Raw genomic sequence first — 16727 nt, 5'->3', positions numbered from 1 at the left:
ATGACAGATACTAATGAAATTAATATCGTAAAAAAAGTTGGGTTTTATACGTAATTAATCTACATGCTGCACAAGTTTCATCACAGCTGGGGTCGATTTTACCACCAGTTTTGATGAGATTGGTGACGTATATGTTTTTTTACTTATATGATCCATAAACATCTTGATACCGGTAGAGCCCAACACTTGTATACAAACTTTCTTCTGCTCATCAGAGCATATCATTTAATTTAAAAAAAAAAATAAAAAAAACCTGTAATTTGAGTTTTCTCATTCATAATTTTTGCTGTGAAGAAAGTGTCATTTGTAAGATACAGATCTGGCCTAGTCTCATTTCGATCGTTGTCAGCTTGGTAAATTCGGGAGATCGTTATCCTTGCTCTTGTCTACATTTATTAGCATACATTAGATAAAATGTAGACATTTATTTAAATATGTGTACACAAGTTTATGTCTGTATCTGTTCATGGTTCAGGGCATTTACGAAATGTGACATTTGTTTTTGCGATGAATGTTTATAAAAACGTAAAGAGGCCTGGTACACTACAAAATATAGCTTCACTTTACGACAAAGTCTCTGAACCTGTTTAAAACACACTCTATTAGTATGCGGTCAGCTCACCTCCCCTAAAGTTCTAGATTATAATGACAGTATGTAGATTTCAATGTCGATATAGACACCTATAAATCATTGCTGCTGTAATGCTCATGCTCAAAATAACCTGTATGAGGTGATGGATTGTCTAGATGCAGATTCGAGGTAGGAGGGAGGAAACAGTGCACAGAGATGGATAATGGATAGATTCTGGTTCTGGGTGGATGGATGGTGGGTTCCGGGTGGATTATAATTTTTAGGGTTTTATGGCTAGAGGGAGAAGTGGATAGGGTAGTGAGTTCAAGTAGAATTATGATTTAGGGGTTCTGGTGGTTGGTTGAATGGCAATAGGCTAGTGGGTTCAGGGTGGGTTATAATTTCGGGTTTCTGGTGGTTTGGATGGGGTAGTGGATTTTTAACACATTCAATTGTTTTACTTATGAAATGTTTTCATTACTCAGGAGTGGTATATAGGGATTACATTTATATAGTAAAACATGTCTAATCTGATACATGCATATTCTGACATAGAACCTTATATGACACCTGAGTATATGGACATACTATCTAATATGACAACCTGTGATTTCCAACATATAACTAATCTCTGCAGTTCTAGTAAAACCATCATATAAAAACCTGTCTATACTGACACCTTGTCATATCCAGACAACTTGGTGGATCCCACAGGGTGTCAGATTGGACAGATTATCCTGTATCCCTTTTCCCTTTTCTTCATAAAAAAACATTATCCTATCACGAGAAGTGTGTTTCTGACTGATTTTCCTATATACCCTCCAGCCACATATCAGAATCTTGATTAAAGTACATTTTAAAATTGAAATCTTCCCGATCAATGTTATCAGATATTGTACTTCATTGAAATTTAGATTTTATAGGATACTGGGTCACTGATATTTGCAAACTAATTTTCTTGCACAGTAGTGTAGAATGAATTGACTATAGTTCTATAGAAATTGTCTATTCTTTACTTTCTTGACAAGTAAGCTATATATTCCAAATTCTTAAATGACATATTTGTAAATATACTGCCGACTTGAACAAAATATATGTAACTATATACAGACTTCATGATGAATGCATTAAAAAAATATTTGTGGAAAGAAACCAATGATACGATATGTATCTTCTTTTGAAGAAAACCCTACTTAATTTACTTGTAACGTGTAGTAATTTAATTTCAAAGGCTTTTATTCAAATTAGTTTAAACTTAGGTCAAATGACTTTTTTTTTCTCACAAAGAAATTGATTATGAGGATAAATGAGTTTATCAATATAAGATATTGATTGAGTTCATTGCATTGATGATTTATATAGCGCGGCTATAATGAAATGTAGGTTAATAGAAATATAGGAAAAAGTTTACGATGAAACCCTCAATAAACAGCAGTAGCAAAGCAGTAATTGGAAAAAACTTGCATCAGTATAGTACATGTCACCCAAAAAAATTGGACAGGAACATCAATTACTGAACTAAGACCGAAATGCATTTATCATTTTTTTCGCCCCGAAGGAAATCACAATAGAAGCTGTAGATTTGCTAGAAAATCTAATAGAGCTGACATTTGCGGTATTGAGAGAGATCCTGCTGTGACGCAGATTAATTTTTTTCTGGTATTATGTCCATAATTTGTACTTAAGAGGGCTTCTTACGAAAGTTTAACAAGGCATTTATGCTGCACCAATTTGATCATTAGCTGTATACTGTAATATTTAGTGGCAAAAAAATGTGTAAGCTAATTATGATAATATGATCGCTGGAAAAACGAAGCATTTTTAAATAGCAGATGTCCCCAAGATGGAGCTGCAAGTGAAGGTCTTTGTCAAGGATGCTCCCTTTGCCCTTTGCTTTTTCTTTTCCGCGTTTTCTCCTTCGAAGGAAATGTCAAACCCCCTTGTTCCTCCCCTGTTGGTGTGTCAACATTTACTGACAGAAAGATAGATGGGGAGGGGAAACACAAGTCCTACCATATCACAAGTCATTGAGTAGTTGGATAGGATATAGAATTACACTTTTAAAAGATCAGCAGACCTAACAAGATCCTACCGGTAATTTCATTCTATGGTATCATTATCGTCAGATTAACTTTATCTTGCCTTTCCTCGCTGAACCTATATTAATACCAGCTGACGTACTGATTGGGTATAACGAATGTATTGAGTTGTAAAGTTTTGCTAGACTCCATGCTAATTCAGATGATTTGGCGTGAAATATGCCATTACAAAATGGCGCGTGGCTCAAGATGGGCTGTTAAGACGTAGTGACATTTATCTTTGCTAGTTTGCCCTTCTTACAAACATTGACGTGATATCACCCCCATTGTAATTGACCAGCGACATTAACATCAAGAACCGTCCGGCGTTGATTTGTATCAAATTAAACGATTAGGCCGATTCTTATTTTGCGAACTCATTTCAGGGCCGGTTTATCTTCCTGATCAGACAAATTATGCAATTTTTAATGATTTAAATAACAAATCATATTTCAGATTATGGATTGAATGACAGAAACATGATTTGCGTGAAAAATTGCCACTTGACAAATTGGACTGCACTTTATCAACATATTTATATGCAGTTGTCATAATTTTATCTAACAAATTGGCACGTTATTTAACATATAATGTCTTGTCCTGAGGCAACTAGAAATGATTAATAGAATCACTGTATCAAAAGTGTTTCAGCTTTAAAACACCATCTAGGCCGAATTTCTAAAAGACATTATTGTTGTGTTTTTAATATGGATATCAACAATGTCCGAAGAGTGAAACAAAAATCAAGAATTTTTAAGAGATAATTCTTTGTAAAAGTTTTTCCTTTTTCAACAAAATATGGCTGTCTGAAAATTGATTCGTATGAGTGTGCCAGTGTGTATAAACATGTTAACTCATTCACCCCTGAAATTTCATAATGGACTATATATGCCAACTTTTGAATTGGAAGAGTTCAAATGTGTCTTCAGGGTTGAAGGAGTTCAGTAAACTTATAACAGAGAAATATTTATAATAGCTCTGTTAGAGAAAATCTAGTTGTTAATTTGTACCAGCATTTCATAACGTTGACTGGTCTTGTTTAATATAAGACGCTATCTATTTTACTTCAACACTGATATAAAGATTTTCTTTACTGCTGTGAAGTACATTTATATTAATTTATAATACCCTTGGGCGTGCATTCCCGACAAAATACGCACAACGACAGGTCGAAGTCTCTTGACATCGGAATGGCGGTCACATGCATGCAAGATCTAAATAGGTAGCATAGGTTAAAAAAAGTTATTCTCTAAGTTAAGTTATTCTCCAAGTTAATTTTTCATAAATTTTGCACTACCATCAAATCACGCAATTTTTTTATTTTTATTGTCAATTTAATAACATTTTTAAAAGCTGTATGAGAAAAACAAAAAATGATATATTTCCACTAGACTATGTTAGAAGGGAAAATGACAAATGTATATGTTAAGAGTTGTGTTTTTCACATTCATTTTTGCTTTAAAAGAAAAACAGTCAAACAGAAAAAAGGTTGACGTTTGTCACAAGGACGTGAGCCTCGGAATTAATTTCAAGGATAAAATGAAGTGTTCAGCCAGCGGTTGAAGAGAGAAACCTTTTATGTTTTTGATTATTGTAATAATTCATGCGGGATTTTGTTTTCTCCCATACAAAGCGTCACATGTATTCCCTATTCAGATTGACCTCGGACAACAAAAGCTTGAACAATGCGATGCTAAGGAGCACCCATTATGGGTGACTAAGATGGCCGCGAGTGTCCATTTATAAGCAGGTAGCCGATATTGGCTTATGCTGGACAAAGGAACGGAGAATCACAGCTGTTTTCATATAATGTTCTCTGTACTCCGCAAGAGTTAAATCTGTACTAATAATCAAACCGATGGGCGGGGTTCTAGACACTGTGGTAGAGGATGCTGGGTAATATAATTCACCATTTCCACATGGTGTGAACTTTGACAGAAAGCCGCTAGGCGAATGCGGTCAAGGTTTGTGGGTTGATTTAATTTGCCAGCATGTCGGTAATTGTTTTGTTAAAATTTAGTCCAAATTTAAATTCGCAGAAAAAAAATGTATTCAAGAAAATAATTCAAATGGAGGTTAGGTCACAAGAATCCATGGAAATTAATTAGCATACCAGAAAACAGGGAACGAATCTTTCTGGTGAGTTTTTAATAGATTTAGTATCTGTTACTGTTCAGTTGAATAACGAATATATTGTACATATACACAGATTTTTCTTCAGTGACATAAAACATCCCTGCCCTGGTTTACTGTCATGCCTGTCCCGATTATATATATATATGTAAAGCTATATGAAAACCCATTAATGTTAAACTTTTATTATCTTTATTTTTTGTTAACTTTCTACAGTTTGAATTTTTAAAACCTAGACATTAAATACAATCTAAATCTTTTACGTATCTTATGTAAATTTCTTTTTACATTTTTGAAAGATTTTTTTTTTTAGAATTCTGTAAAATGTGAAAAATTTGTGTATTTTCTTTGCTACGGTATGTGTATTTGTACAAATTCCCCCTTGGTTTAACATGTGTCATTTTCAGTTTTCTTTAGATTCTGTCCCAAAGATTGTCTATTTTATATCTAAACACATAAAATGGAGTTTATAGTCTGTTTAAATAAGTGTGTCTCCGCTATACTTTAATAGCAGGGGGCTATATAAGTTATAGCCGACACCAATCTGCTCAAAGGGTGGGGAGGGGGGAAAGGGNAAAAGAATAAAATTTACGATACAGCAGAATGTCTGGAAGTGATGAGGTATCAAAAATGTACGTGTCTCTACACCAAACAAAGGTGAATAGTGATAACATCAGAACAGACTAATTTACTGGGGAATTTTATTAATGTTACCGACCTTCCAAAGGTAGGTATAAACATAACGAGTTTACCTACATACCTATTCATATTAAAAATCTTCAAAGAAGTCGACTGGAATCAAGTGTTCCTTGGACCAGGCCAAGCTATAAATTGGGGGTAATTTCTGTTTCATGTGACAATGTGAAGGCCCAGGTTTTGGGTCATTCGTTAAAAGGTAGGAAGCCTCTGGGAAGACTTTCATTGGGCATTCACCAGTTGGGGAGGCGACACTATAGCTAGACAGGTGAGAAGTTTTCCAGGTGAGCTCTAAGGCTACTGAAGACGTTGTTTTTTTTACCTGGCCAGGTGAGGCATCGCATTGAATGTTTATTATTGTACCTTAGTAGTTTGAACAAGTTTCGTATTACCTGTGGGATCGTAATAATTACTTAAGTCTACAAAGGTGTATAAGATTTTTCTTGTATTGGACACCTGTTTATCGGGTGTATTATTTGTCAGAAACATTTTATTCAGCAAAAATTGAAATAGGGATGCTTTATAATAAACTTATAAGAATATACAAGTCAGTGGGAAAAAAAAGAATATTCCACCCTTTTTTATAGGAAATGTGCGATTGAAATTAGCTGATTAGGAATATATACTGAAACATAAAACTTATTTTTGTCTTGGTATGCTCAGATAATAGGAAGCTATTGGGTAGATTTTCCTTTAGCTGTGAAGTTTGGTTTCATTATTAGCACATTAAATGGGTATTTTGAGTCTGGGGAATTTTGTTTATTTATTGCATTAATGGATTGAAGATTCAAATTTCGTATATTTTTTTGTACATGCCACTTTCACCTTGTCAAAAATCCCTGAAAGCAGGTTCTTTTGTCTGACGCATTCGTTACCTTTTAACCTGTGGACAGCAAGGGTCATATAGTCGCGGAAAGTTTTCCCAGCATGAAACAATTTATCAGTCAATGATTTCAATTATCAGGCGAGAAAAAACCTTAAATTTTTGGATAATACTTAGCGTAGATTAGATCTGTCTGCTGTGGGATATGGAGGCAGGTTCTCAGTCTGTCCACCGGACAGACCGCGACCGAGGATACAACCCCGCCACCCTGGAGAGGAAATAGAACGTCGTGTTTTCATTTTGACTTTATCAGATCAAATGAAATGATGTGAAATGTGAGCTGTGCGGAGTCTGCGCTGGCCAGATCACGATAAAGGTGTTATTTATGCTCATATGTCACCCACAGATCGTGCTTGAATATTTTTTGCGAGCTCGGAGGTCAATGTCCAGTCGGATTCAAGCATCATCATTTTTGGGAAGCCACTGTCATTTCCTACTTTCGATCATATGATATGTTTCTAGATTGTTTTGATATTTTTGTGAATTAAGAGGTCTGCAATGGCCAATCAAATTCAGGCTAAATGTTTTTTGTAAAGGTCACTTCCGATCATCATCCAATAGGATGTTTTGTCATATTTCCGGTTTGTTATTTCTATACACTGCGAATTTAAGGGGGATTGCGAGTTAAAAGAAGTAGACCAAGAACCAATGAATACTTCAGTTTCAATCCAAATGGGGGCCACAGTGGCCCAGTGGTAAGGCGTCTGACCGTCTACAATCACTAGCCCAAGGCCACCACCACTGGGTTGCAGGTTTGAGGCCTACGTGGGTCAGTTGCCAGGTACCGGCCGCAAGTTGGTGGTTTTCCTCCCGTACGCCGGTTTTCCTCCACCAACAAAACCTGAGATGTCCTAAAATAACCATAGCTGTTAATAGGAAGTAAATTCAAAACAAATTAAGGGGAGATAACTGTATAAATGAAAAACTAAAAAGTAGAACTATATCTATGTTTTCCCTGCAGTGGGACAGGAAACCTTAGGACAAACATCCAGTGATATTTTTACCAAAACTACAAAACCCCAAAATGAAGGTCTTTTTGAAGATTACCATGCAACGCACGCCAGTTGGTCAGCTGTAAATTTGAGCTTTCGATTGACCAGGTTAAAAGCTATTTATTTGCTAGCATTTTAGTGGCCATGTTTTTGGTATAATGACTTGTCCATTTAAGGGGTCATGTCTTTGATGGTCTCAGAACTTTGTGGAGGAAACAAAAGATTTACAACAGTAATTAATGGGGCAAGATTAATCTACGGACAAAGAATAACATAAATTGGATGTGGGACCCAATAACTATAAATTTTATACTCTGAATCGGACAAAACCTGAATTGGAATTATTCTTTGTCTGGATTGTTATGACAAATCTGGAAGGATCTGTTTTTATTTGGCACTGGTTTCTCTCCAGCCCCAACAAATCGAGCTGACACTTAAGTTTTACAAAGATGATATTTTCTCCTTGTCTTTTAAGTAATAAACATGTTTTATTTCTTTTATTTGATTTCAATTTATTTGTCTTTTTCTTTTGCATTAATATTTTACATGTAGTATATTATTTAGAAATTTAAAAAAAAATTGGTCAGAAATTGCATGTTAAGTAATATAAAAAAGGAGGAAAAAAGAAAATTGTAAAAAAAAAATTTGGTGTTCAAGTTCCTGTCTGAATTTTTAATATACATGTAATTAAAACTTATTTCTTAAAAAATCTTGAGGATTCCAGCTAGAGAAAATGCAAACAATTTCAGTATAAAGAAAAATAGCATGTGACGGAATAAAACTAACTTTACCAAAAGTTGAATATGATAGAATGTATATATAAATATATATATATATCAACACATAAACATTGTGTTTCAAATGACCTTGACCTTGTCAGGTCCTTTAGTTGTGTGACCTCAACCCTAACATGACACCAAGATCGGTCATGTGACACTCTTGCCAGTAGGTAGTGTAAAACGTAGGATTTGTAAATCAATCAAATGCCACAAACAAGATAACAGCACTATCATATTTAAATAAAAGTATTATTTTTCATGTAGAAGTTTATAATATATTCGTCATTCAACGTTACCGTACATTAACTGTCGTGTCAAGAAAATGCCCTAACTATGGGTGTCATAAGTTCACAAAATGTCACGAAAAGTGAATTTTTTATGGGTGGGCAAATGAGTTTTTTATGATTTTTCGCTAATGAACGTTTGGATATAAATAGAATAGATTACGGTATAGTCTGTGTGTCTAAGTCGCCAAACAACAGGATAGAAAACTTTTTTCAGAACTTGTCATTAGACACATTTATGCTTATTTGTGATAATGAAATAATTAATCCATCATTTTGGTCGTTTGTGTCAACCTTCGTAGACGCTATTTACAAATTTAGTGTATTCAAAATTTGTTTTACTTATTTACAGTGTGTTATGGAATTTTATATGCTGCAAGATCCAATTTACTTACAGACAAAAACAACACAGTTTTTTCATATGCCTGTTGTATACACTCCGTCTGCCTATCTGCCTAATAGGATGTGTGTTATGTATGGGAAGTTTTTTGGAGACCTTGATTATTTTGATAAATTTTCAGTGAAAAAATAAAATAAATGCTTTGTCTGAAGATTTCTTCTGCAACAAAACCTGTTTTATCTGACACTCTTTTGAGACACAATATAATGGTCAGATTAGACATGATGTTGGAATGCACAGGTATCATCTGTTAGTTTTCATAATAAACAGGGATACAACAATAAACCAGTATAATATATGTCAGAATACTCTGGGATTAGGATTAGACAACTATCACAGTATTTTTTTTATTGAAATTTTATTACATATTTCTGTATTGAATATTAGCCATTATATCACTCGATCGTTAAAACTAATTACAAATACACCAATTACGAAATGCACGGATGTTGTAATTACTGCCAGTTACAGCTTTTTAATAAACAGTTTTTAGATTGTTCCTGTGATTGCCTCAATACATCAGCGAATATAGCTAGATTTTATCAGTCGGAACACATTCTCCATTTTCGTTGATGGGGAGGTGTACAAAAAAAATGTGACCATCATGTGCCAAAGTAATTACTCATCTGGTAATGGTAATTTGGAAATAGAATGCCATGTAATGGCGGTTTATTGTGACTTTCCAAACGGGAAGGGGTTTAACCCCAGAAGATGTTTAGGGCATTAGCGGGACACAGTATGGGCTCCCTTAAAGGGACACAGGGTGCTTATTTCTCTATGTATCAGGGGATGAGAATTCAGACCCCAAAAACCGAAAGGGAATTAAGTGACTCGCATTATAACAGTCGACATTGATTAATAGAAAGTGTTGAGAATATTTGAATCCCGAAGACAGAATCCTGATACATGGGGCATTAACCATCCTTTTGATAAATGACACTTTCTTTCTGAGTAAAATTTCTTTAAAATCTTGAGTAAAATAAGACTATAATGGGATCATTAGAAATCGGCACAGCCAAATTAACCCTTATATAATTATAGGTTGTACTGCACACTCTTAAGCAAATTGATGAAATATCAAAGGATTTTTCAAATATTTGGTTTCAAATATGTTTTTTCATTCCGACGAAATTAGAGAAAAAGCCTATTGGAAGTGTCTTGCGTTGGGATTTAAAAAAAATAATAGGTTTTGTCCTTGGCATTATGGGTACAAAAATCGGAAGGTAATTCGAAAATGGATATCTTTCTCTTAAAAAATAAGATACATGTATTTGTAGCGAAATGTGTCTTCATATGTTAATGGGTATTTTTACTGATTCGTAGAACTTTGTTCGAAGAATTAAGGCTACTAATGATATGGCCCTATTATCGTTTTTCTTCCAACCCACTCTTTGCAATGGAGGTTACTATGAAAATAAATGCAGACTTTCTACAGTTTTTAGAGGAGTCCATAAACTTTTTAAGGTTAAACAGATCAGAGCTGCACTATATTTTATGAAATATATAAACAATTTAGCCTAAAGTTTTCTATTAGATTGTTTAAGCATAAAACAAATGCAAAGCAGTACTACCTCCATAGCAACCCTAGTCCTTCTTGAAAGAAGCATCTCTTTGACCCAGATCATAGTTATCAGTTCAGGGTAGATGAAAGGCTTGTAAAGAATGGTTGTATGTGTGTAGTGAGGGCCTACTTGTCTATATTGGTATGATAACACTTCAGGCCCTAGGTAGGTATAAGATAGACATCTATTTATTCTCTGATTATAAAATGTAGTTTTGTTGACTAACTGGTTCGTGTGTTCTTTGTTCTACGGCGTACAGAAGGGTAGATTAGATTTCAAATGAAGTTTGTTAAGTGGTTCGATGAGGACATCAGACAGACACTCCATCACGTTAGACAAACAGTAAACAGACGCTTCGAATGTATGGACCTGTGATGTAACAGGCGATGTATAATATCTTAGTCCTGTGAACGTTTGACATTCAAGATTAAACAATTAGGGTCGGGTGCTTTTTATCACATTTATCTCATTGAGATGACCAGAACAATTAGATTGTACGGTTCAATATGGTGCTTATCGGAAAACACGAAACACTAGCCAAGACCGGAATAAAGGCTTCATGGACAGTATCTACATAACATATAATATGCAAGGACATTGTAGTATTATTTGAACGAAGATAAGTTCACAAACACAAATCTTGACAGAGTTGAAGAGTTTTACAAATTGAAGGAAATATTAAAGCAACAAAATTTGAGACAGCTATAGGCATCTCTGTAACTTTTAACACTCTTTTCAGACCCCNACCAACATGCCTCTTCATCGGCTTGAGTCAAATAGTTGTCACAAGTAAATATTATATTATGAATTAATATTTCTATTTTTCACTGTTCTAAATTTTCTCTTGAAAGATAGTACCATAAGATATGATTATTGTATCAATTTAGCTAGATTCTGATTTAAATCCTTACAGAGATTATGGCGCGAGCTACAAATGTACTTTGCATAAAAAATCTCAGTTTTCTTAATTTCTTTCCTTTTTCTGAAAAAATTACTAGGTTATTTTTTTTTTTTTTTTTTTTTTTTTTATGAATTAAGAGAAATTTTGCTTTAAATTATAATTAGTATGATTCAGAATTCATAATGATATTACAAAAACTAACAAATTCTTAAGTTTCTAATTAATTAATAAGTTAACTAGTTTAAGGGATAAAAGTACAAGATACAGATGCTGGGGGTGGTTTCCACCATGTGATGTACTACATCTCGCAATTACCGTGGTGGAAACCTGGACATAAATAGTGGCGATGAACACAACACTAGCAGATTTACGAGACAAATCGCTGAATTGCTTGAATGGAAAATATTGTTTTGAATTGGCGATACAGATGGGTTTTGACGTTTAAGGTGCTAGACCAAGCCTCTAGGCTACCATGATGAGATAGGTGGCTACAGGGTTTTGACCAAAAAACGTGATAGAAGGGGATATGACCCAACCAATTAAACCGAGATGGCAGATTGTAGATTTCTTTTAATTATCGGAACTGAGGTGTGAAACCATGGGGTAATCATTGCGACAAATTAAAGTACATTGAAGAAAATGAAATTACTGATGAAGATATTCATTAATGACTCCCCTGCTTGAGGATTAACGGGGAAAAATGGTCGTACACCAAAAATGGACGGTTGGTATTGTGGCTTTTCAGTCCAATATTGGATGAGAAAGGTCTCGCTTAATGGCCTACTATGATAAATGGTCACTGATGTGAATTTAAGCCGTAGGATTTTCCTTTGTCAGAGAAAATGCGTGAATGTACTCAATCTTGGGATAACAGAACTGTACATTTCCTTAAAAACAGTCACTAGCCAAATCGGCTATCTGAAGATTCGTAATTTGATCAGTTTCCGTCGAACTTGTGAAATGACTGCATTGTATGTTGACACCGTATAAAAAGTAATTGTACTTTAATGGGTTTCATTGCACTTTATTTGAAAATTATATGATTATAAAATTCATTAAAATTTCTTGCCGCAATTCTGCAAATAAAGTTCTGCAGAGCTCAGCAGAATTGACTTTTTGGCATTATCAAAGTTGACCAAAACTGCAATGTCTAACATTCCAATATTTCATTGTTACGTTTTTATTTTCTTAATCAGTTACATTGGTAATGCTGTCAGAGCAGTACAATGTATTTTTAAGCCTGTAATGTATTTTTGGTGTAATTTTGAGTGATGTGCTCGAAGACCTTGGCGACCTTAAAGTACCATGTACACCTAAACTGTGGTACTTATCAGCGCCCAGACTACGCCCTACGTCTGTGGGATCTAAAATATATCGTCTTCGACTCGACAGGCAGATGTCTATTGCAAACTATACATACAAACCAAATGATATATACACATTTTCAACACTGTCTTTAAATGTTATTTACCCTTAAGTAGTTTTGAATAAATGTCATTATCATTAACCCAGACGCTAGTACAGGTGCCCCCTAAATAAAGCCTAGTATTTTAAATGGAATCTGTCACAGTTCCTTAATAACCCCGAAAAAGAGTGCCATGTAAGGATTTTCTAGCTCGATCCCCATTTTCCATAGCCTGTATGGTCTCTGGGATTCTTAAAGTCTGAACCAAGTGCATGGACGGCTGGAAACGAAGGGTTAACACTCCGACAAATAGGTACTACTTGGCCAGATAAATGGTTGAGATTACCGAACACAATCACGTAATTACGTAAGCTGGTTACCAGAGTCGATTCACGATTTCACGGTTCATGTGATATATATCAGCTCATGATGTCTGTCAGATAATTAGTTCAAACACGTTAATGAATTATTTTTTCCTGTTACTGAATTTTAATTTGGCGTTTAAAATTTGAACAGGACAATGCAGTTGAAAAGTTGGTTCTTGCCGTGAAAGATCAAATGTGTTACTTTGTCTGACAATATTTTTATGATTATTCAAATGGGTACAATTATATTGTGTACAAAATATGCACAACATCTTAATTAAATTAAGAACAATACAAGAACTTGAACAACAATGAATATATGAGTAGGTGATATTGTTGAATCGGATTGCAAAATAGTTTTACAATGAATGTTCTTAAAATATCAGTGTTGGCCCAGGCTTATCTGGAACAAAGCAATCTTCAAAAGACTTTTTTTTTTAAATAATTATAAAATAAAACATTTATACATGTATACATGTATGAGTGATTTTTTGCTATTATCTTTTGAAGTGTTTTAATACTATGTACTTACATAAACGCTAAAATAATAGAGTTATGATATAGAATAGGTTTATAAAGAATATGTATGTTGGTATATATATGTCAAGGCGATATCTACTCTTGAAATGATTAAGACGAATGAGGGTCTATTTCACAAACATCAGACCTACAGTTTCCACGCCTCAGTGTTTCGGATTTACCGTCTTTATAAACAGAGGTGTTTTTTTTCTCCCTCCAAAACAAACGTTGTCAAATCCAGGATGTCAGATTTATTTTGTTTACAGTGATGAATTATGGGTCGAGGTAAATATTTCTTCCTAATGAATACAGGTGACATTTCTCAGGTGAGACAATGACACCTTACCTGACAAACTAGTCCGTTAAATCAGGGTGTCAAGAGAGAAAAATTACCTATACAGAGTAGTCTGTGTGTGTATGTATATCACAAAACGGAACAGTCTTACATCAGCTCATAGATCTTATTTATAATTTTTATTATAAAGATGAAAAAAATCACATCAGACATTTTGTATCAAATCTTGTGTGATTTCTGACTCTTAAATTGGAAACTCAATCAAAATTTGATATTTTGTCAAAACTTAATTAATATGTCTCAAGTTTTACCAGTTGCATATTGCACTGTCCCAAAATACATGTATACATTGAAAACTGATATAATAATATCCTTTTGTTTAATTTTCCACCCAACTTGAACTGCCAAAGTTAAAGAAAGCTTGCTTTTGTCTTTTTCATATCAATTTGTTAAACAGCTACCTTGATCTGACGGATACTCCTTTATAATGCCAAATTTTCACTTTACACAAAATGGCAGTATAACAAGTATGTATTGTTCGTTAAACATTATTAAAAAGTATCTCTGAAGTGTATAACTAAGAAAAATGTCTTTAATTTTAGCTTTACAAAGTTCTAATGCTCAAAAGGATTTTCCGAGTAAGGTTATAATATTTTCCCGTTCTTATGTAATTTCAGAATGACAGAGACGGCTACACAGAAACTGTCAGTGTGAAGACTGCGGTACACATGTTTGGTGGTGAGGCGAAAATCCGAAAATTGCCGTCGCCGTCTCCAGACAAATCCCAAAAGTCTGCCACAGTGAAAGAGCTTCGAGCCATTAAGGAGGGGTCGGATTGGGTCAGCCGAGGGGGGCCAATACTACACAACGGTGAGGATATTTGCATGGATTTCTCAACCCCCCAGGATCAAGATATCATGGATTACCCGATTCGTGGAACATTCTCACCGCTTACTGACGGAGGCCAGGTTAAGTTCACGGATGACTCCGCCACAGAGTTGTCGTTTGTTTTTGGACGGCCTGCATCTCCTGTCAATGATCGGGGCGTGCAAAGGTGCATGTCGCCACCTAGTGGTAGGAATCAACAGAGGTGTTTATCTCCTGAAAGTGATCGAGGCCCCCAAAGGTGTAAATCTCCTCCGAGCGACAGGGGTCCTCAAAGGTGCATGTCGCCACCTAGTGGGAGGAATCAGCAGAGGTGTTTATCGCCGGAAAGCGATCACGACCCCTATAGGTGTAAATCTCCTCCCAGAGACAGGGGCCCACATAGGGCTATGTCACCCCTCAGTGATCGGGGCCCATCCCGTTGTCGGTCGCCACCATCTCAGGAGAGACGTGCCTTGTCCCCCTCCTCAGATGTTACCCCAGCCAAACGTCCTAGTGGAGTCTACGAGAATTCGTTTATGTGTTCTACCCCGCCGTCGGGTAAAGGGGTCGGCTCTAAGTACGCCCCAGGGATTTACGACAGAGTTGTGGTTCACCTTCCCCCCACAGGCCGGGGCGAGAGGTCAAGTCCCCGCGGAGGAGGCTACTGTCAACACTGTAGCAACTGTCTGATCCACTTTAAGCGTCAAGCCTTCCGCCTGCTTTGCCCAGAGGGGAATCGAGCCGGCCCTACCATTAAGGTAAGTCAGTTTAATACCTGCTACCATTGCAACCAGGTGAAAAGTTTCTATTTTCTTTAAGCAAAGTAAAATTAGTCATTTCGAAATTAACATGTGTTGACACGAATGAAAAATTTCGGAAATACGAAAAAATAAAAATAAAATGATATTTTAAAAACATTAGTCAGCCGGGCTAACAGTTACCAATTTCACTAGTCCATATGGCAATTTCCAGTAAAACAATATTATTTAACATGGTAAGTATTATCAAATTTTGACTAATCAATCAGACTAGCAATTTTTAGAACCACTAGTCCACCTGGAGATTTGAGAAGTCTCAGACTAGCAGGTTACCCTTATTGTCTAGCCCTGAGATGGGGAAGAAATTTGGAGAAATGTGATGTCTGTGCATCACTAGTTGTCTCAATTTATGTCTTGATATTTGAATATTGAAAAGATGACATTCAATTAAAAAACCAAACATAAAATGTGGAAAATAAAATAAGATTTCCTTGTGAGAAGGTTCATATGGTTGGACCGTTGAACAGTAGAGAAAAACATGAATTCTGTGATACAATGCACTAACCCAGAGTTTGAAGCGCTACCTGAGTCCTCAGGTAAAAACATTGTAATTAACGACACCTGGATAAACAGGTATTAGTATCCAGCTGTTGGCCCCGTCACTCCAGGTCACTCGAGGTGATTGATCATATTTTTGGCATTTTCTCCGTCTGCTTCCATATTTCAGCTTACGGAACATTGTACATATATTATATATCTTTTGATATTACTTTCATTATAGCGATGTTGACAAATTTGTGTACTGTTTTCTCGCTGGGAGTTTATACTCTGACGTTATAGGTTTAATTATTACCTACTGTATGTGGTATTTTACCATAATTTTACTTTTTCTATATCAATTATCACGCAGGTGTGCCTATTTGTCAAATACAGCATCATTTCAAGGGAGACAACTTGGAAGTTATTATTGTCCTTTCTATTTCAAATTCAGAAAACACAAAAAATTTGTTTATATTTCATAGCATGGCCCTGTTATGTCCAGAAATAGAAACCAAGGCTGGGTTAGCTGAAAATATTTCAGAACATTTCATCCTTTAAAATCTGTCCGAGTTTTTCCAGATATTCGTCTATCCTGATATAGTAAAAGTGACCCTACTTAGAAACGAAACGAAAATATTCGCTTTGTTCCATAAAAGATACATAGACATAATTTGAAAAAAAGGGGGCCAGTCTCCATAG

At 35.3% G+C, this 16727-nt stretch overlaps 1 protein-coding gene across 9 annotated transcripts in view; it reads left to right on the top strand.

The window, feature by feature from the left end:
- The window catches only part of LOC110440622 (kinesin-like protein KIF26B), a 306581-nt gene that overhangs the window by 110964 nt on the left and 178890 nt on the right, over nt 1-16727 (top strand). For 8 of the 9 annotated variants that reach the window (XM_021483784.1, XM_021483785.1, XM_021483783.1 and 5 more), the window contains one exon: nt 14541-15488. In XM_021483784.1, the coding sequence (XP_021339459.1) occupies nt 14541-15488 (948 nt within the window). Of the gene's footprint in view, nt 1-13795; nt 13854-14540; nt 15489-16727 lie in introns of those variants that run through there. The other variant, XM_021483792.1, reaches the window with a different exon arrangement.

The sequence above is a fragment of the Mizuhopecten yessoensis genome, unplaced genomic scaffold (genome assembly GCF_002113885.1).
Source record: "Mizuhopecten yessoensis strain PY_sf001 unplaced genomic scaffold, ASM211388v2 scaffold11185, whole genome shotgun sequence".
In the NCBI taxonomy this organism is placed as follows: Eukaryota; Metazoa; Mollusca; class Bivalvia; order Pectinida; family Pectinidae; genus Mizuhopecten; species Mizuhopecten yessoensis.
This window is presented reverse-complemented; position numbering and strand designations above follow the sequence as displayed.